A 21374-nucleotide genomic window follows, 5' to 3' on the forward strand; every position below is an offset into this window, starting at 1 on the left:
AGATATTCATTGGACATGGATTTGGATCTGGATCCAAAATCTAAATCCATATCCAAAACAAAATTGGATTATGATCTGGATCAAATCCAGATTAATATGGGTCTTGGATAAATTCCAAATCCATATTAATTTGGATTATAAGCATTGGATCCAATCTGATCCAACTCCGGATCCAGTTCGACAAACTGTTTTTTTTTTTTGAAAAAATACGATTTTCGGGCCAACCAAAATTCAAATTCATAAACGAAAAATGTTGTTGCACTCACAATTTCGAGACGCATCCAACGATATATAGCTTGAATATAAATTCTTAATTTCGCCCGAAAATAACTCGAATTTCGCTCAAATTTAAAAGTCAAAAATTAAAATTTTTCTCACATTTTAAGTGGCTCGTTTAGACTTAGTTGATGAGACCTGGGCCAAGCCCAGACTCAAAAGCATCAGTCTAATATCGAGGTTCAAACGATTTTTCTCCCAGACTTAGCCAAATTTTTGAAAAATCTGAAAATGACCAAGTATTAAAATACACGATATTACACTAGGTGCTAATTACGTTGCTTGGTGCTGCGTACACATACACAGGTGCATGCTCACATGCATACAGATGTACCTTCATACCCTTCTTTTTTAATATGCTTGTTGCAGAGTATGCCCCTGTAACCGTATCATGTAAATAGTTTAATTGATATTAATGTGCTAAATTTGGATTTATTTTGAAAACATTGACCATCAAGATATCAAATACTTTAAACTTTAGATGATTCATATGTGTTGTGGAGTCTATAAACATTTCAAAAATGGGTTATATCTGGTGTAGAGAGTATAAACATGCTTAGAATGAAGTCATATGGTATTATTAATGCAGCCAAAGCATATGATTAAGGTGTCTTTTAGGTTGTTCCATACTCTGTCAAGGTAAGAAGAAGACTGACCTGGAATCATATAGAAACAAATAGAACTTGTGATCTAGCGTAAGAAGCTAGTTGTGATGCTATGCTGAGAAAACATTATTTGGATGTCTTCTATTCACATAAGAAACCTATGAAAATTATTGATACAATTATGATGGGCACACAAAAATTTTGTACCAACTAAGTGATGAAACAAGATCCTTAAATGCCAGTTTGCTATATCTCGTATATAAGTTTCACATACATCAGCTACACTCAGATATTCTTGTGTCTGTTCACATCCAAGTTTTGAAAAGGGTTGGAGTTTATAACATGGTCAGGTCCTCGAAGAGTATATTTTTGCATGAGGCTTTGAGGGGAAGTATCACTACAACTTGAACCTAATCCTTTACGAACCAGAGTTACCAGAAGCTTCTTAGATAGGTGGGAAGCCCATTTCCCGGAAACTCTCTTTGGAAGCGTGATACTCCTCACTTTCGAAACTTGATGGGAATCTTGATTCTCCCATGCTTCTCGTATGCTTTCACACGCTTCATTTATTCTTCTTATATGTTTTTTCATTCTACTTTTAATGTTTTTGTGTTTTCTCTGACACTTCTCACTCACTTCCATGTGCTTTCTCTAAATTGGCAATCATCATTTTTAGATTTTGTTAAAAATCTAATTCTTACACTAGAAAATCCTGAAATTTAAGAATAATCACTTTTATTGTAGTTTTTGTTTAAGTTCCATTTCGATTCTCATTCAATTCTTATATTGCTTCTGCTTTTTAGTCTAGCAACCTTGGTACGATCTGTCATTAATCCTCTGTTCCTCCTAGTCTGTTAATCCTTGGTTCTTCCTAGTCTATTCTCATAATTAATAACTTGAAGATGGTGTTTTTGCCTTTTTGTGTAGGTACCGAGTTGCAGAAGTTGAATGGATTCAAGATATTTATCCATCAGAAATGACAAAAGAAAGAGAAGATGTAAGTATGCATAGATGTTTTTTTTTTCTTCCCCAAAGATTCTATTCTCTCTCTCTCTCTCTCTCTATATATATATATATATATATATATATAGAGAGAGAGAGAGAGAGAGAGAGAGTACCTGCCTACGGCAGCCTACCGTGACCGAAAGGGGGGTTCCGAGTTTTTTCCCAAATCTGACCACGCAGATGTGTTCGGCATGGTTGATTTTCTAGGAAATGACACTTGGATCATGTTTTTTTGATAAAAAACACAATTTTTTAAGCCTTGAATATTTATGATATTTATAAAAATTTTACACCACCAATTTTCAAACGTTATAAAAACCTACCTGTGTGTCGGAATCGAATGGTGCAAGAGTCCATTCCTATAAAATCAAATAAGTAGAACACATCTGTACTGCCAGATTCAAGAAAAACATGGAAATGAACCCTTTAAAAGCCCTGTAGGCAGCAATAAGCACAGATCGGTGTAGGCAGCTACTATATATATATATCCATTTTCTCAAAAAAATCTCAATGTCCAAAGTTTTTCTGGCTTTTGTATTGCCGGAAGCCAACCCACATGCAAGTTTTTCCGGCGATCCAAAATTCAATGGCTATAAATGCATTGATTTTTCCTAACTCAAAAGCATGTTTTTTTGTTGAAAAATAATGATCTAAGGGTCGATTCCTACTAAATTGACCATGCTGAACACGTTTTCAAGTTTAGATTGAGTCAAAACTTCCAACTAGATTGTAGGTACAAACGATTGTTTTATATATAGAGGGTAGAGAGCGGGGGGAGTAGTGTTAGAAAGTGACTTGAAATACATTGGGTTCAATAATGAACCCATATCTATGCACGTGAAGTGCAAATATACCCATTAAAGGGAAACAACATAAGCACATAATGTGCTAACACATAAAACCCATAAAAAGGGAAAAATATGACATAAAGTCATAAGTTGCATATCATTGAAGAATAATGGAGAAGGGGTAAAAACCCCATTACAATGGAGCATAAGCTCCCTCAAGAAGTAAGAAATACAAAGGGGAGAGCCCCTATTTATAACAACAAAAAGGAGCCTTGGAGGGGCTCCACTCATAGACGTTGGAGCCCCTCCAACGGTCACAAATGTGACCGTTGGAAGGGGCCTAACGTCTATTTGAGTGGGCCCCCCAAGGTACCTTTTGGTACTTGAGAAAAAAGAAATAAAAAATAAAAGAAAAAGAAAAATAAAATAAATTACAATCACATTCATAAAGTGAATGTGCGTAAAACAGAGGAAAAGACTAAAATACCCCTACGGCTAAACAAAAGGAAAATATATATTTTATATATATAAATAGGAGGATACATATACATATATACCATATATATATATGTATATGTATCATCTTTTATATATATAAAATATGTCTAATTACAACAATTGATGGGTACATTTTAACAAGTAGGTGCTTACCAAAGTTAGGAGTCTATTGCGAGCAAACGGGGGTTTTCACAAATATGACCATGCAGATGTGCTAAAAAACAACACTTGGATAGTGTTTTCTTAATGAAAAAACTTTAATTTTTCAGCTTGAATATCTATGAAGTAGAGCGTGGATTTTTAAACTTATAAGAACCTACCCATGTGTCTGAATTGGATGATCCTAGAGTACATTCCTATAAAATCAAGCATGTAGAACAAGTGTATGGCAAGATTTGAGAAAAACATGAAAAAATAACCTTCAGAAGCCTGGTAGGCTGGCTGATCAGAGTAGGAAGCTACCCATACTCTCTCTCTCTCTCTCTCTATATATATATATATATATATACTTGGTGTTAGATGTTCTTGGGTATTTCCTGATGGAATGGTGCTTTAAATGTGGTTCAGAGATTTTTGTTTCGTTCTGTATAATGTTCATAAATGTGCAAAAGGTTCTGAATGGCTTTTATTTGACCAGTTGATGGCTCTATTAGTTTTATCTTAACACATTTCTGCCATGAAGCCTGCTCTTCAGAGATTCACAATGATTATTTCCTCTAATATTTAGCTAGATCATCTTGTTAATAAAGCATCAGAGTTAGTTCGGAATTGGATTGCTGAGGCAAGGCAAGCTGCACATTCAGGTACAGAATCAAGCTGATTAATCAGTTGGACTTTAATATTTTATTAATCACTTGCATTTATGGATTTTTCTTCTTCTTTAGGTACAAATCTAAGAGATGGTACTTTCCTTTTGTATGAGTGCCCACTAAGTTGCCTTGATGTTTTTTATGTTTTTCTTTTTTTCCAGCTATGCATGTTTCTTTCGTTTTTCTCTTGATTCTGATACTTATCTCTTTAAGTGGATGTGTCCAAAAGAAATTATTGATATTCATATGACCTTGCATGTTTTGGATATAAAGCAAAGTACACAGATAAGATTGTTGTAGAACTCATGTGAGGAGAAATAATTTTGTTTCTTAGATTTCTTAGGACATGGCAAGAAAGAAAAGAATTGGCCTCCTTTTTTTTTTCTCTTTGTTTCGTGAAATTTGTTTTTTCAGACTGTATGGGTCCACATTGTCTTCTGTTGCTTCTATTGATGCTTCCAAACTGCGATATACCTTACAAAGTCTCCTGAATAATTATGCTTCCTTACCAAAGCATTTCATGTTAAAACATAGAATGCAAGCAATTCACTATTTCACTAATCCGATACATGTAGTTTGATCTAAGAATGTAACGCCCCAAATTTCAAACTTGCGAACCATTTCAGAAAAACAGGCAAGAGACTAGAAATATCTCTTTCCTTCAGAGTTTGTTTATGAAATCATAAGGCAAGCTGACAACTTTGGGCACGTTAGCTAAAAGAACCAAAACTCACAAGATTCGGATATCCTAAGGGAAATCCGATACAAATCCAAGCGTCCAGGACGCGAGCTAAGAGCAGGAAGAAGAAGCCTTGAAGCCATCTCACAATCGCGCCATCGCCCGTAGTGTACCTAATCATCACCTGTACCCATAGAATGGGTTAGTTTCGCGAAAAACTAGTAGGTGCACAAGAGAGACTACAAGAAACTGAATTAAGTACATTTAATTCAGTAGGCTACGCAGTTTAAAGCAGATATGCAGTTAAACAGGTAAGCAATGCAAGCAGGTGAATAGTGCAAACACGTAAGCAGTACAAGCGAATAAGGCGTGCGAGCGAGTAAGTAGTGCAAGCGAGTAAACAGTGCAAATGCGTAAGTAGTGCAAACAGTAAGCAGTTCAACGCAAGTAAGCAGTTCAAAGCAAGTAAGCAGTGCAACTGACCAACGCAGCATACGATCCATTTGATCGTAAGTTGAGAACTACTGCGCAACAAGCTTGTCCTCGTTCCTAGAACGAGGTCTCTGCATCTAATCACCATCAGGACATCGTTTGTCGCTCACTACTTCTAACAAACGCATTGTCTTGAACAACCTTAATCTATCCTCATCTCTCAAAGTCTTACGCGGCTAACCGTCACCGGTTATGACGCACTAAGGCGTCATACTTTCTCAGAGAATCTCACCCTTTCATAGAAGGTCCAAAACATGATCACTAACTCAAATCACTAACGATCTGATTCTCACATCTGAGTCATGCACGTAATCATGCTAAAACAGAAAGCCGAAACTATGAATTCATAGTTGGCTATCACAAACAATCTCAGAAGATCGTCACAGCTCACCATAACTTTTTATGGTAAGCGAAAACACAAGATCCACGTCGGATCGTTCGGTCCGAGAGATATACGACCGGACAAGGAATTACCGCCCTAGAGGGTATACCTGATCTTGGACCCTATACTTCCTCACAGGAGTTCACCGTCTTTGCAGCTACCCGTTCGTGGACAGTGTATATTCTCACAGAGATCTCCCACTCTAGCCGGGTCACCCGATCTGGGAAAAATATAACCTCACAGCGAAACCTTTGGGAAACCGATCCCCAACATATGCCATATCCAATGAAAATCATTGCGATACACGCATCAACACAAAAGACCGCTCTTGGGTTCGATAGCTACTAATACATACAACAAGATCAACGCCGGATCACCTAGTCTGAGAAATGTATAACCTCACAAGGAATTTCGCCCTAGATGGTATACCTGATCTTGGACCATACACTTCCTCACAGGAGTTCACCGTCCTTGCGGCTACCCGTTCGTGGACAGTGTACATCCTCACAAAGAATCTACCCTACCTCCTCTCCTTTTGAGCCGCAGGGGGGCCTTTGGCCCCTGTGCTCCCTCCTCCCTACTCATTCCTTTGGCAGGGGCCATCGGCCCCTGCCCCTTTCTTTTAAGAAGGCTCCTGCCCCTCCTTTTAAAAACCCAGCAAGGGCCCCGATGGCCCCTGCACCCATCTCCTTTTAGTGGCATGGGTCATTGGACCCTACCCGGTTCTCTTTCGTAACGGTAGGGGCCGATGACCCCTACATTGAGTTGCGGAGAAACCGAGCTTTCTCCCTACCTATCTTCATTTTATACATGCTAAACTACGTACTTTTGCAGTGTTACGCAACGGAGCCCGTTCGCGCCCCGCGAACTAAACCGACGATCACTTACGTTCGTAGACGGCTTCATTCTCAGAATACTCCAAGGTAGGAGAAGTTGCACAAGGACTTAAATAATTAAATCAAGCTTAAATAATTGATAATCGAAAGGACTTAATGATATTTATATACTTATATGTATATAAGTACACTTTTAAATCAAGGACGCGGTTTCGCGATCCTTGTCCTTTGCTTTCACATTTCAGTTTGCCGTCGCGCTTTGCGCCCAGGCTTTTTACTTTCGTATTTACTGCTTATTGTCTTTTAATTCAAGGACGCGGTTTCGCGGTCCTTGTCCTTTGCTTACGCACTTTCTGTTTCTGTTGCCGTCGCGCTTTGCGCTCAGGCTTTTGCTTTCATAGTTACTATTTACTGTCTTTTAATTCAAGGACGCGGTTTCGCGATCCTTGTCCCTTGCTTTTGCAGTTCCTATTTGCCGTCGCGCTTCGCGCCCAGGCACTTCCTTTTCGCATTATTATCTTTTGTTTCTTTTCCTTGCCATAGACTCAGAGTATTCGAGAGGAATACCTATTCCTCTTTTCACCCGATACGTTTTGGGAAAACCCTTGATCTGGAGCAAGACCAAGTTGTTGGGTGATAGGTTCTTTTGTGAAACCCATTTACCAAAACCAGTGTCGTGACTTACATAGCACCCAGACACTGCGTCATCGGATGTCAGATTCGAGAAAATCACATGCCTTATGTTGGCAAGATTGTGTGTGGTTTCGAAAGGTTTGATATGTTAAAATAGATTTAAAAAAAAAACATTATATCTTTGCGAAACACACTCCCGAGGCTCCTATTAAGGACCTGTATCCCTTTTCTCGTAAGCGTACTTCTAAAACATGCGAGACATGTTAGTACTACGACGATTGGATGAGAGAGTCTTATGACCTCGATTAATGCTTAGTGCAGGTTGTTTAAAACACATATAAAAGTGGGATCGCCTTCATAGGCAAGATGCTCGTTTCGGTCTAATGGACCAGAGCATGAAGAATGAGGCAACGGCTAAGAAACCCCGTCGCGCTTACTTCAACCTTGCTTCGTCAAGAGAGAGGACGAAGGGTACCAACTCCGATTGACAGTCCATTTATGGCTTTCAAAAAAGGGCAAAAGACCCGTTTTTCCCCAGTCATCGGAGGTTAAGGGGAGGGATAGGGGCTACATAAGTTAGCCTAACACTTCTGCAGAAGTTGGATGCATCCCTATCAGGCCTTGGGGACTTACTCTCTCGACCATCGGTCGTCTCATAGGAATAGGATTCAGTCAGACAACCGAGGTATATTAAAATACTTAACATAATGAACACTCGGCTTGGACTCGACTGTTTCGACTCACGTGCCATGTATGTACCCGCATGGTCGGTTATCAAGTAATAACTAAATTGAGCATGCACACCTTTTCAGTTTGTTGTACTTAGCTTATTCCTCCAGTCTATTTGCTTAGTTCGCTCGTTACTACCTGCTGCATAAATTATCTATGCCTAATTTAGTTCTTTCTGTCTTTGTACTCTCCTGCTAGTTTTTCGCAAAACTAACCCATTTCATGGGCACAGGTGACGATTAGGTGCATCAGGCGATGGCGCGACTGCGAGATGATTTAAGGATCCACTATTTCTGCTCGTAGTGCTTCTCCTTGACATTTTTGGTTTTTGATACGGTTTTCCCTTGACGAAACCCAAATTTTGTACAAACTTGATACTCTCTCCAAATAGAAGGAATGGTTTCCTAAGTATTATTGCAGATCGTCCATGGTAAATCTTCGTTTTTCTCGCTAACGTGCCCAAGGTTGTCAAACCCGTCCTTTTTCTTTTAAAAGAAATCGTTTCCGCTGATTTAGAAATAAACTCTGTAAAGAAAAGGTATTTTCCAACTATTTCAAGGAATTTATAAGGTTCAAAATTTTGGGGCGTTACAAGTAGTGCAAGTGAATCAGTAGTGCAAGCGAATCAGTAGTGCAAGTGAATCAGTAGTCCAAGCGAATCCGTAGTGCAAGTGAATCTCACGACCCATGACCAGTGTGAACAAACCTTATGTTTTGATAATTATTGGCCTGCGGGTACGCACAGGCAAAACATAGAAACAACTGAGACTAGTTCGGGCATCTGTTATTCTATGTATTTTCGATAACCCGAATAGCTAGTTGAGTCCGCTCCAAAGGGGACGGCATTAGCCGAGAGAGGATTCCCCAGAGGCTGAAAAGCAGTGCCACGAATGCATCCAACTTCTGCAGAAGTGTTGAGCTAACTTGTGTAGCCCCTATCCCCTAACTCCAATGACTGGGGAGGCCGGATCTTTGCCCATGGGGTGGTTGTTAACAACCTGTCCATTGGAGTTTTTGTACCGATCTGTCCTCTCCCTTGACAGACAACCAGAAGCGAACGGGTGCGTTAGGGGTTGCTTAACTAACGACTCATTCTATGCTGTGGTATTTAAACCACTCGAGCATCTTGCCTGTGAAGGCGAATGTGAGGCCATTTATGTGATTACAACATTTTGCATTTAGCGTTGTTCGAGGTCGCACGACCGTCTCATCCGATCATCGCAGTACTAGACGTGTCGTGCACGACTACAAGTACTCTAGGATGAAGGGGGTATAGCTCCTCAATAGAAGCCCCAACAGGAGTATTTCACAAAGATGTAAAGTTTGTCAACTTTACTCTATCTTTTGAAACAGCAGTACCTTGTGCCAACATTATGCATGTGATTATCTCGAATCACATCCGCTATCGGGGTATCTACATGTCTCGCATGACTCGATACCGGCCTCGATAGACGGGATACAGGTTTCTCAACAGAACAACCGCTAAGAAGTTCGCTCGAACCCCCAATTCGGGATCACCCGAGATATGCCAAAAAGGCGAGCAGAACCAGTCAGTCACATCCTTCCAAATGCTTCGATTTGGAGCAGTCTTTGATGCTTTTGCGCAGCTCCCTGAAATCTCAAGTCGACTCTGCAGGACTGCACACACGAAAAGCCAGGATCCTTGTGAGGTATCCCTCTCCTTAAACGGAGGTGTATCGCCAGCTCCCAACTGAACTCTTGTCGCAAGAGTGAGTGATAGATGTCTCTTGCATCCTCCACGAGGATTCCTTTAAGGCATACGCAAAGAGCAAGAACCTGCACGTCATCTGCAAAAGCAAGGCAATACCAACACATATGCAAAAGCAAGAGCCTAGGCGCAACGACAAAGTAAAGGCGGTAAGCAGAAGTGCAACGCAAACCCTCGCACAACGCGCGACGGCAAGTAAAAACTGTAAGCAGGAGTGCAACGCAGAACCTTTGCACGATGCGCAACGACAAAGTAAAGGCGGTAAGCAGAAGTGCAACGCAAACCCTCGCACAACGCGCGACGGCATGTAAAAACTGTAAGCAGGAGTGCAACGCAGAACCTTTGCACGATGCGCAACGGCAAAGTAAAGGAACTGTAAACAGGAGTGCAACACAAAACCTGTGCGCGATGCGCAACGACAAAGTAAAGGACAAGGATCGCGAAACCGCGTCCTTGAGTTAAATGCGTACTCATATAAATATATATGATATATATGCATATATATTTATTTAATTGTCCTTTTTAGTTAATTGAACTCAATTCAATTGTCCAAGTCTTCTGTGCAATCTTCCCCTACCTTTGAGAGTTGCAAGCTTGCTGTCGTCCGCGGATGTACGCGATTGGCGGCTCGGGTCGCGGAGCGTGAGCGGGATCCGTCGTACGAGCTGCAAAAGTAACGATCTTAGCAAGCTAATACCAAAATAGAAAGTCAGAGGTACTATCGCCGTCCTGACGTAAGGGAAGCAAAGGCAGGGGCATTGTGCACATGCGCACCTGCTATAAGCGCAAGAAGCAGGGGCAGGGCCACGAGCCCCTGCTGACATGCTGTCAGCGAACAACGGGGAGGCAGGGGTCGCACCCTTGCCCGAAGAAGACAACGAGGGAGGCTTCGCCCTGCCAGCCAAGAGAGCAAGGAAGTGAGGCCCTTCCCTGCGAACCACTAAGGGGGAAGCAGGAGGCCGCACCTTGCCTTTCAACAACGAACGGAGGCCCGCCCGATGCCAATGAAAAGTGAGGCGAGGGGGCTTGCCCCGGCCTGCCAAAAAACAGCGAAGGCAGTGGCGATGCCCCTGCCTAACTAGAAAAGAGGCACAGGGAGGGCTCGGCCCCCTCCCTTGCCGTAATAAAGAGCAGGGAGGGGTTCAACCCCCTCCCCCGTCAAAACAAAGAGCAGGGAGGGGGCTCAGCCCCTCCCCTGCCAAACAAAAGGGCAGGGAGGGGGCTCAGCCCCTCCCCTTCCTAAAAGGGAGCAGAGAGGAGGGGCTCGGCCCCTCCCCTGCCGTGACAGAGGGGACAGAGAGGAGGGGCCGAGCCCCTCCTCTGCCGTAACAGGAGGCAGGGAGGAAGGGCTCAGCCCCTCCCCTGCCTTGACAGAGGGCACAGAGAGGAGGGGGTTGAGCCCCTCCTCTGTCGTGACAGGAGGCTGGGAGGAGGGGCTCGGCCCCTCCCCTGCCGTAACAAGAGGCAGGGAGGAGTGTCGTGCCCCTCCTCTGCTAAAAAGGGGGCACAGGGAGGGGATTTGACCCCTCCCGTGGCCACAGAGAGAGGTGAGGGAGAGAGAGACGGGAGAGGTATAGAGGAGAGAGAGAGTGGCGAACGAAAGAGGGCGTACCTAGTGGTCACCGACGGCGGCAGCGGCGACGTCGGTGGCAGGTCGCAGGTGGCGGCAGCGTCGGCGTGGTCGCAGAGGGGGGTTGTCGCCGGCGACGGCCTGACAGTCCTCTTCGGCAAAACCGAAGACGAGGGAGAATCGGGGAGAGAGAACGTGAGAGGAAGAAGGGGGCGGGGGTTCTCTTTGAAACCCCTGCCTCTCTGTGTTAAAAACAGGGGAGGCGGTGCCTCCATTCGGGTCTGGGTCGGGTCCGGGTCCGGATCCGACCCAAATCCAAACTTTTTTTTTACGGTTTATTACATCCTATCCCCCTTAAAAGAATTTTGTCCGCGAAATTACCTTGACCTACATTAGTAAAAATACAAGTCAGGGTAATTTTCCCCAATGTTTGACCATTCGTAAGCTGAATCTTTGTTCGAGTTCCTTGCCATCATTGGAGTAAATAAGGAATACCCAAGATCAAAATCTCAGGAAGCTCGAAAGGAAGCCAAAAACATCTGTACTACTTATGCGTAACATGAGTAGTTCACAAAAAACCCAGCAGTGCTGGTACATAAGCATAGCATGTCAAGCCATTTAGCTTACCAACGCTAAAAACATCTATAAAATAAGAAAAATGGTATACTTACAGCGCGATGCGGATGCTCAATGGTCAAGAATCCTTACTTCCCTTAGCTCTGATACCAAGTTGTAACGCCCCAAATTTCAAACTTGCGAACCTTTTCAGAAAAACAGGCAAGAGACTAGAAATATTTCTTTCCTTCAGAGTTTGTTTATAAAATCAGCGGAAGATTTTTCTTTGATAAATCATAAGGCAAGCTGACAACTTTGGGCACGTTAGCTAAAAGAACCAAAACTCACAAGATTCGGATATCCTAAGGGAAATCCGATACAAACCCAAGCGTCCAGGACGTGAGCTAAGAGCAGGAAGAAGAAGCCTTGAAGCCATCTCGCAATCGCGCCATCGCCCGTAGTGTACCTAATCATCACCTGTACCCATAAAATGGGTTAGTTTCGCGAAAAACTAGTAGGTGCACAAGAGAGACTACAAGGAACTGAGTTAAGTACATTTAATTCAGTAGGCTACGCAGTTTAAAGCAGATATGCAGTTAAACAGGTAAGCAATGCAAGCAGGTGAATAGTGCAAACACGTAAGCTGTACAAGCGAATAAGGCGTGCGAGCGAGTAAGTAGTGCAAGCGAGTAAGCAGTGCAAATGCGTAAGTAGTGCAAACAGTAAGTTGTTCAATGCAAGTAAGCAGTTCAAAGCAATTAAGCAGTGCAACTGACCAATGCAGCATACGATCCATTTGATCGTAAGTTGAGAACTACTGCGCAACAAGCTTGTCCTCGTTCCTAGAACGAGGTCTCTGCATCTAATCACCATCAGGACATCGTTTGTCGCTCACTACTTCTAACAAACGCATTGTCTTGAACAACCTTAATCTATCCTCATCTCTCAAAGTCTTACGCGGCTAACCGTCACCGGTTATGACGCACTAAGGCGTCATACTTTCTCAGAGAATCTCACCCTTCCGTAGAAGGTCCAAAACATGATCACTAACTCAAATCACTAACGATCTGATTCTCACATCTGAGTCATGCACGTAATCATGCTAAAACAGAAAGCCGAAACTATGAATTCATAGTTGGCTATCACAAACAATTTCAGAAGATCGTCACAGCTCACCATAACTTTTTATGGTAAGCGAAAACACAAGATCCACGTCGGATCGTTCGGTCCGAGAGATATACGACCGGACAAGGAATTACCGCATTAAAGGGTATACCTGATCTTGGACCCTACACTTCCTCACAGGAGTTCACCGTCTTTGCAGCTACCCGTTCGTGGACAGTGTACATTCTCACAGAGATCTCCCACTCTAGTCGGGTCACCCGATCTGGGAAAAATATAACCTCACAGCGAAACCTTTGGGAAACCAATCCCCAACATATGCCATATCCAATGAAAATCATTGCGATACACGCATCAACACAAAAGACCGCTCTTGGGTTCGATAGCTACTAATACATACAACAAGATCAACGTCGGATCACCTGGTCTGAGAAATGTATAACCTCACAAGGAATTCCGCCCTAGATGGTATACCTGATCTTGGACCATACACTTCCTCACAGGAGTTCACCGTCCTTGCGGCTACCCGTTCGTGGACAGTGTACATCCTCACAGAGAATCTACCACTTTAGCCGGGTACCTGGTCTTGATCATACACGCCCTCGCAGATAATCCTTTGGAGATCAGGTGCTCGTCAGACACCCTACTCGGTGATACACGCATCTATACAATCGACTGCTCCGAACAGTTGACTGCTCTCGAGGTCAGTAGCCACAATATGGGCACAAGCATGTATATCAGCAATATGCATTGTATCACTCCGCGCAGAAGCATATAATCCTACGCATCGTATGATTGCCACGAGGAATATTGCAATCTTCAAATAGGCCCTCAAAGCATGTGTAAACGACAAATGAGAACAGGCAGATATGGCAATTCAGTTGACTCTATGGGCGAAGGGTAACTAACTCTACCCGTCAGCCAAACAAAACAACTGAATAAGACAAGCACTCATAACAATGCTCGTAAAACATATAATTACCATAAAATGGCTCAGTCCATGAACAAGTAATTAAATTAATCGTAAGGCATAAACCATTACATCACAAGTCATTCATAAGCAATCATACGGCAACAATTATATCACAATATGTAAGCAGCTTATAAGACAAGCGACCACATCAATCCTAGTTGCCACCAGTTCGTAGATTACGAGCTATGTCACAGGGATTCGGCTAAGAGGGTGCCGCACCCGCGTCGACGCGACTCGACGCGGGTGCGGGTGCCGCACCGGGTGCGGTCAACTCGATCCTGGGTGCGTTGACCGCACCCAGGATCATTAATGTCCATTTAAAAAAAAAAAATTTTGCCCAAATGGGCTTCGAATTTTTTTTTAAAAAACTTTATGCTAGTCTGTCAGCTGCTGACAGACTAGCATAAAGTAAGTTTTTCACGCACAGCTGCTGACAGCAGCTGTCAGCACAGCTGCTGACAGCTGCAGCAGCTGCCTGACAACTGCAAAGTTTAAAAAAAAAAACCCGCCTATTCCCCAACCCCCTTTATATATATATATATATATATATTACTTATTACATTTTTGCCCCTGCCGCACCCCCGCACCCGGGTTTTTTGGAAGTGCTGAATCCCCGCACCCGCACCCGCACCCATGTGACATAGATTACGAGCTGTATGCAATTACATTAATCATAATAGATGCAAACCAACAAGTGTTACGCTACAATAAGCACCAAACAGTTCAACCAAGAGATAAAGCAAGTCACATGCTAATATGTAGCAACTAGTATAATGCTATTATTATAAGCATTTAACTAGCATTAGAAACTCCTTATTACTCCGCAAAGAACTGCGTAAGCAGTTTAACCAACTAGAGTAACACCTTGACAGGCGTGCACAGTTCAACGAGTAGCATACTGAACTATCGAGCAAGCAAGCGAATTAGTAGTGCAAGCGAATTAGTAGTGCAAGCGAATCAGTAGTGCAAGCGAATCAGTAGTGCAAGTGAATCAGTAGTGCAAGCGAATCCGTAGTGCAAGTGAATCTCACGACCCATGACCAGTGTGAACAGACCTTATGTTTTGATAATTACTGGCCTGCGGGTACGCGCAGGCACAACATAGAAACAACTGAGACTAGTTCGGGCGTCTGTTATTCTATGTATTTTCGATAACCCGAATAGCTAGTTGAGTCCGCTCCAAAGGGGACGGCATTAGCCGAGAGAGGATTCCCCAGAGGCTGAAAAGCAGTGCCACGGATGCATCCAACTTCTGCATAAGTGTTGAGCTAACTTGTGTAGCCCCTATCCCCTAACTCCAATGACCGGGGAGGCCGGATCTTTGCCCGTGGGGTGGTTGTTAACAACCTGTCCATTGGAGTTTTTGTACCGATCTGTCCTCTCCCTTGACAGACAACCAGAAGCGAACGGGTGCGTTAGGGGTTGCTTAACTAACGACTCATTCTATGCTGTGGTATTTAAACCACTCGAGCATCTTGCCTGTGAAGGCGAATGTGAGGCCATTTATGTGATTACAACATTTTGCATTTAGCGTTGTTCGAGGTCGCACGACCGTCTCATCCGATCATCGCAGTACTAGACGTGTCGTGCACGACTACAAGTACTCTAGGATGAAGGGGGTATAGCTCCTCAATAGAAGCCCCAACAGGAGTATTTCACAAAGATGTAAAGTTTGTCAACTTTACTCTATCTTTTGAAACAGCAGTACCTTGTGCCAACATTATGCATGTGATTATCTCGAATCACATCCGCTATCGGGGTATCTACATGTCTCGCATGACTCGATACCGGCCTCGATAGACGGGATACAGGTTTCTCAACAGAACAACCGCTAAGAAGTTCGCTCGAACCCCCAATTCGGGATCACCCGAGATATGCCAAAAAGGCGAGCAGAACCAGTCAGTCACATCCTTCCAAATGCTTCGATTTGGAGCAGTCTTTGATGCTTTTGCGCAGCTCCCTGAAATCTCAAGTCGACTCTGCAGGACTGCACACACGAAAAGCCAGGATCCTTGTGAGGTATCCCTCTCCTTAAACGGAGGTGTATCGCCAGCTCCCAACTGAACTCTTGTCGCAAGAGTGAGTGATAGATGTCTCTTGCATCCTCCACGAGGATTCCTTTAAGGCATACGCAAAGAGCAAGAACCTGCACGTCATCTGCAAAAGCAAGGCAATACCAACACATATGCAAAAGCAAGAGCCTAGGCGCAACGACAAAGTAAAGGCGGTAAGCAGAAGTGCAACGCAAACCCTCGCACAACGCGCGACGGCAAGTAAAAACTGTAAGCAGGAGTGCAACGCAGAACCTTTGCACGATGCGCAACGGCAAAGTAAAGGCGGTAAGCAGAAGTGCAACGCAAACCCTCGCACAACGCGCGAGGGCAAGTAAAAACTGTAAGCAGGAGTGCAACGCAGAACCTTTGCACGATGCACAACGGCAAAGTAAAGGAATTGTAAACAGGAGTGCAACACAAAACCTGTGCGCGATGCGCAACGACAAAGTAAAGGACAAGGATCGCGAAACCGCGTCCTTGAGTTAAATGCGTACTCATATAAATATATATGATATATATATGCATATATATTTATTTAATTGTCCTTTTTAGTTAATTGAACTCAATTCAATTGTCCAAGTCTTCTGTGCAATCTTCTCCTACCTTTGAGAGTTGCAAGCTTGCTGTCGTCCGCGGATGTACGCGATTGGCGGCTCGGGTCGCGGAGCGTGAGCGGGATCCGTCGTACGAGCTGCAAAAGTAACGATCTTAGCAAGCTAATACCAAAATAGAAAGTCAGAGGCACTATCGCCGTCCTGACGTAAGGGAAGCAAAGGCAGGGGCATTGTGCACGTGCGCACCTGCTATAAGTGCAAGAAGCAGGGGCAGGGCCACGAGCCCCTGCTGACATGCTGTCAGCGAACAACGGGGAGGCAGGGGTCGCACCCTTGCCCGAAGAAGACAACGAGGCAGGCTTCGCCCTGCCAGCCAAGAGTGCAAGGAAGCGAGGCCCTTCCCTGCGAACCACTAAGGGGGAAGCAGGAGGCCGCACCTTGCCTTTCAACAACGAACGGAGGCCCGCCCGATGCCAATGAAAAGCGAGGCGAGGGGGCTTGCCCCGGCCTGCCGAAAAACAGCGAAGGCAGTGGCGATGCCCCTGCCTAACGAGAATAGAGGCACAAGGAGGGCTCGGCCCCCTCCCTTGCCGTAATAAAGAGCAGGGAGGGGCTCAACCCCCTCCCCCGTCAAAACAAAGAGCACGGAGGGGGCTCAGCCCCTCCCCTTCCTAAAAGGGAGCAGAGAGGAGGGGCTCGACCCCTCCCCTGCCGTGACAGAGGGGACAGAGAGGAGGGGGCCGAGCCCCTCCTCTGCCGTAACAGGAGGCAGGGAGGAAGGGCTCAGCCCCTCCCCTGCCTTGACAGAGGGCACAAAGAGGAGGGGGCCGAGCCCCTCCTCTGTCGTGACAGGAGGCAGGGAGGAGGGGCTCGGCCCCTCCCCTGCCATAACAGAGAGCAGTCGAGAGGAGGGGGCCGAACCCCTCCTCTGCCGTAACAAGAGGCAGAGAGGAGTGTCGTGCCCCTCCCCTGCTAAAAAGGGGGCACAGGGAGGGGATTTGACCCCTCCCATGGCCACAGAGAGAGGTGAGGGAGAGAGAGACGGGAGAGGTAGAGAGGAGAGAGAGAGTGGCGAACGAAAGAGGGCGTACCTAGTGGTCATCGACGGCGGCAGCGGCGGCGTCGGTGGCAGGTCGCAGGTGGCGGCAGCGTCGGCGTGGTCGCAGAGGGGGGTTGTCGCCGGCGATGGCCTGACAGTCCTCTTCGGCAAAACCGAAGACGAGGGAGAATCGAGGAGAGAGAACGTGAGAGGAAGAGGGGGGCGGGGGTTCTCTTTGAAACCCCTGCCTCCCTATGTTAAAAACACGGGAGGCGGTGCCTCCATTCGGGTCCGGGTCCGGATCCGACCCGAATCCAAACTTTTTTTTACGGTTTATTACAAAGAATATCTTGAATATGGGGTCTAGGACACTAAGATATAATCAATTACTTCATTAACCATCTTTTGTCTGCAGTCGTCAATTATCATATGTGCTTTTCATTACCCCTAGTTCAATCACCCACCATGAAACTTCAAATGAAATTCTCTACATGCTTGATGAAGACTATGACTTCCTAAACTTGCTTGTTGTACGTGCTAGATAGGATGAATTATATATATATATATATATATATATATATATTGGTGCTTCTATGGTGGTACCATACATGCTTAATTTACATAGACCTAAGCTCCAAATGCAAAATCTAGCCTTTGGATCATGTTTAACATGTTCTATTTACTATTTTCATGTTTTAAAGTTGACTGAAATATGATGTTTTATACCATTTCTAGAGCACCCTTATTTTCATGAATTGTGAGCCATTGATTTTCATTGTATTAAAAATAAGATTTTTATGATGTATTAGACATGATAAAACCTTATGATATAGTAATAAATCATGCTAGGCACATCTGTATGGTTAGATCTACCATTTGGTGGCTAGATCTATACAAACAAGAGTGTGTACCATCATAAGGTATCGTGGTACAGAACCACCATATATTTTCCATACACATATATAACCCTAGTCAAATTCTTCTTTCAAAATTTCCTTTACAAAGTATATAAAATATCCTTATCAATGAGACCAAGGATGATCTATTAGACTTGAACTAACCAGACAGGGTTTTGTATTTGGTTGCTGACTGCTTGTAAACTTCACCTACTATTACATTGAGCACTCAAATCTTTTAAAATTCCACTTTGCAACATCAAAGGGCTGCATGCCCCACTGGGAGGAGGCTTCCTGCCATAAACAGAGGTGATGAAATGGCTTGGTGTTATCTATTGGGTTCATCATCATTACATGAGAAATCACAATGCTATTGGATATGCAATATGCAAAATTGGTGTTATCACGGATGACCTATTCTGCCTGCAGATCGTCCTAATCTCCCCCTTTTTCATACTTGTGAGAGATGGTCATGGGAATGTATTTGCATGATTTTGGTGAATCTGAAGTGTGCTATGTTTCCTACTTTTTTCAACCTTCCCCATTCAAAAGGATCCAAGTTAGGGAGATTGACCGACCCTTAAAACTTGCATGACTGGTTCACGACCTCTTGCTCATGGCAGTTTGCAAAGGAGAGGTCCCAGTTTTCTACCCATAGTGACAAAAGTTAAAAATGGTAAAATATCGGCAACCAAAAACTTGTGAGAAATGGATTTTTTTTTTTAAATCTTGGTTTTTTTGGCAAAATCTTGGCAATTAAAAATAATTTTTACAAGGAAAAATAAATAAAAAATATTTAAAAATAAAAAGCACACTAGCCGATAAAAACTTAAATATCATGTTTAAAACACGATATTCATGTTTTTGACGAAAAACTCGTGAGAAATTGAAAATATTGCGAGAAATTACCATTTTTAACTTTCAGGTAATTTCTTGCAATATTTTCGTGAGATTTTCATAAATCTCGCGATATTTGTCACTATGTTTCTACCATATGTTTACGGTTCACCTCATGAAGATGTCCTTAAGACATCCATGCACCTCTCCTGGACTTGCTCTTTTGGGCTACTGCCATGGCTCGAGGAAGCTAATTGCCTCTATATGGATTGGCTTACGGGGAACACAAGTTGGCTACATTGTGTAATGAGAACATGGAGCTTTTGAGCCTGGTGGCTCTCATGTCATGTTGGTTTTGGAGGAATATGAAATTTATGGCAGTGCTATATCACTGGAATCTGCCATTTCATCTGCCTATTCAAAGCTTGGTTCAATGTTCTAGTTGTATGCTTTAGTGTCATGGTCAAGGCTAGAAATTTCTTGGATTGGAAAATGTCAAATTGGCAGCAGGGGAAGTTGAATCACATATGCTCTCTCTCTATCCAAAAGTATAATATTGTAACATAAGATTCTGACAGGCATTAAAAAAATACTTGGGGGACAAGATTTCATTCACATGTTAAGATCTCATTCTGGAGATTAATGTGTGCATGCACGTGTGGATGTGGATGCAAAGTGCAAGTTTGGAGTCATAATACCTGTAAGAAAACTAATGAATGCACATGAATATTAGATGTGTAATTTCCTTGTCATCCCTTCTTGAACTTCTTTTGTGACTTGCTGCCAAATGGCCTTCTTTGCATTTAGTTGTCTCATTCAGTTCATCAAGGAACTGTTGCCTTGCAGATGGTCAGAGAGCTTCGCTTATGCAAGCTGAATCAATACCTCGACAGGAGGACCCTGAGCGTTTTAGTTTCTGGGTAGGCATTTTCATCCTTGCTATATGTTCAGCAGGTTTGTTCCTGTACTGATCGTTTCCCTCCAATTTTTGTGTGGGTAGCTTGTTAATCTGTTGAACTTGAGACCTTCAGAGAGACTGGATCTTCTGCGCTTAAGAGATACACGTGAGGTACATCCTTGTTTACTGTGTTTTGATTCTTTCTTGTTTGAAACTCAATTAGTTCTAACAAGAAAATAACTCTGGTATTGTTGTGCAGAGGATATCACGTGCACTAATATATATGAGATCGGAGGAACTAAGTTGTCGTGTCCAGTGAGGGAAAAATGTATATCCACAAACCTAACAACTCATCCGTTTATTGCTTTAAATCCTCGCAAACAAAGCAGCTATGCTTGTTATCCTCCTGTTGAACAATATATCATATAAAATCCTGTTGATAAACATTACGAGAATGTTGATCTTTGTGTGTTAGTGTGTGCCTGCAGGAGGTGGTGCCCTGCTAGTTAACAAGGTAAATTGAAGAATAAAATAGTGAAAATAATAGTAAATAACATTAACAAGAATTGGTTTAAGCACTTTAAAGACAGGTGAATGTTGTCTTGGTGCATGTTGAACCAAACCTTAACGTAGGTTTCTTTATAGAGAGAATGAATGATCACATTTTTTCATTTTTATGTTTCTTATATATGAATATATAACAAATGAAATCTTCAAAGTTTCTCATTATAATGTAACGACCCCAACTCATACACTTTGAAAATGCAGATTTTTTTTTTAAAGAGTTGCGAAAATCTTTTGAGAGACCTGGGGTCCTTACAGTTCCAATTTCAGTTGGATAACCACACACCACAAACGAACTTACATTTATCATGCATAACCAAACAAATCAAACTCTTTATTAATGAATCAATAAGAGTCTCATACTCAAGTCAAAAGTGAAGTAACAACTGCAGAAAATAAAAAGAACTAAAAAAAAAGTAGAGTCACTCTGTCCATAAGTGAAGTAGTCTGAAGCAAGTGTGACCCTCGTATCCTCTCAGAAATTAGTCGACTTCACTGATCACCTGCAGCTGCGAAAAACCATAACAATAGGGTGTCAGAATTAAAAAAATCTTACGTACTGGTCTCTCTAGTGAATCAAATAAGAATAAAGGACATAAATAAGATTCATGTAATATTTTAGAGGGATACAGTTATAACCAATTCATAAGACAATTAACCATTCATGCAAAAAAGAAATAAACATTAAACATGATGGAACATTAACTACGCAACATGAATCATAATTTAAGCAATAAGGGCATTTAACATGCATTAGGGAACAACATTATGCATTTATCAACATATAACAACTAAGAAAACAAGTAAGCATGCATGATTTAATGCATAACAGGAATATGCATGATTTATGT

General features: G+C 43.0%; 2 protein-coding genes across 2 annotated transcripts in view; both read left to right on the forward strand.

Moving 5' to 3' along the window:
- The window catches only part of LOC149837611 (uncharacterized), a 131474-nt gene that overhangs the window by 58823 nt on the left and 51277 nt on the right, over nt 1–21374 (forward strand). The window lies entirely within an intron of this gene.
- Nucleotides 1822–20520, forward strand: LOC149837612 (uncharacterized). The gene is made up of 5 exons (XM_090006147.1): nt 1822–1878; nt 3904–3975; nt 19908–19981; nt 20062–20130; nt 20219–20520. Exons 1-5 carry the CDS (start codon nt 1830–1832, stop codon nt 20276–20278), a joined length of 324 nt encoding a protein of 107 aa, XP_089862273.1. The 5' UTR covers nt 1822–1829; the 3' UTR covers nt 20279–20520.

This window comes from Nuphar pumila, chromosome 5 (assembly GCF_984573655.1).
Source record: "Nuphar pumila chromosome 5, dmNupPumi1.hap1.1, whole genome shotgun sequence".
NCBI lineage: Eukaryota > Viridiplantae > Streptophyta > Magnoliopsida > Nymphaeales > Nymphaeaceae > Nuphar > Nuphar pumila.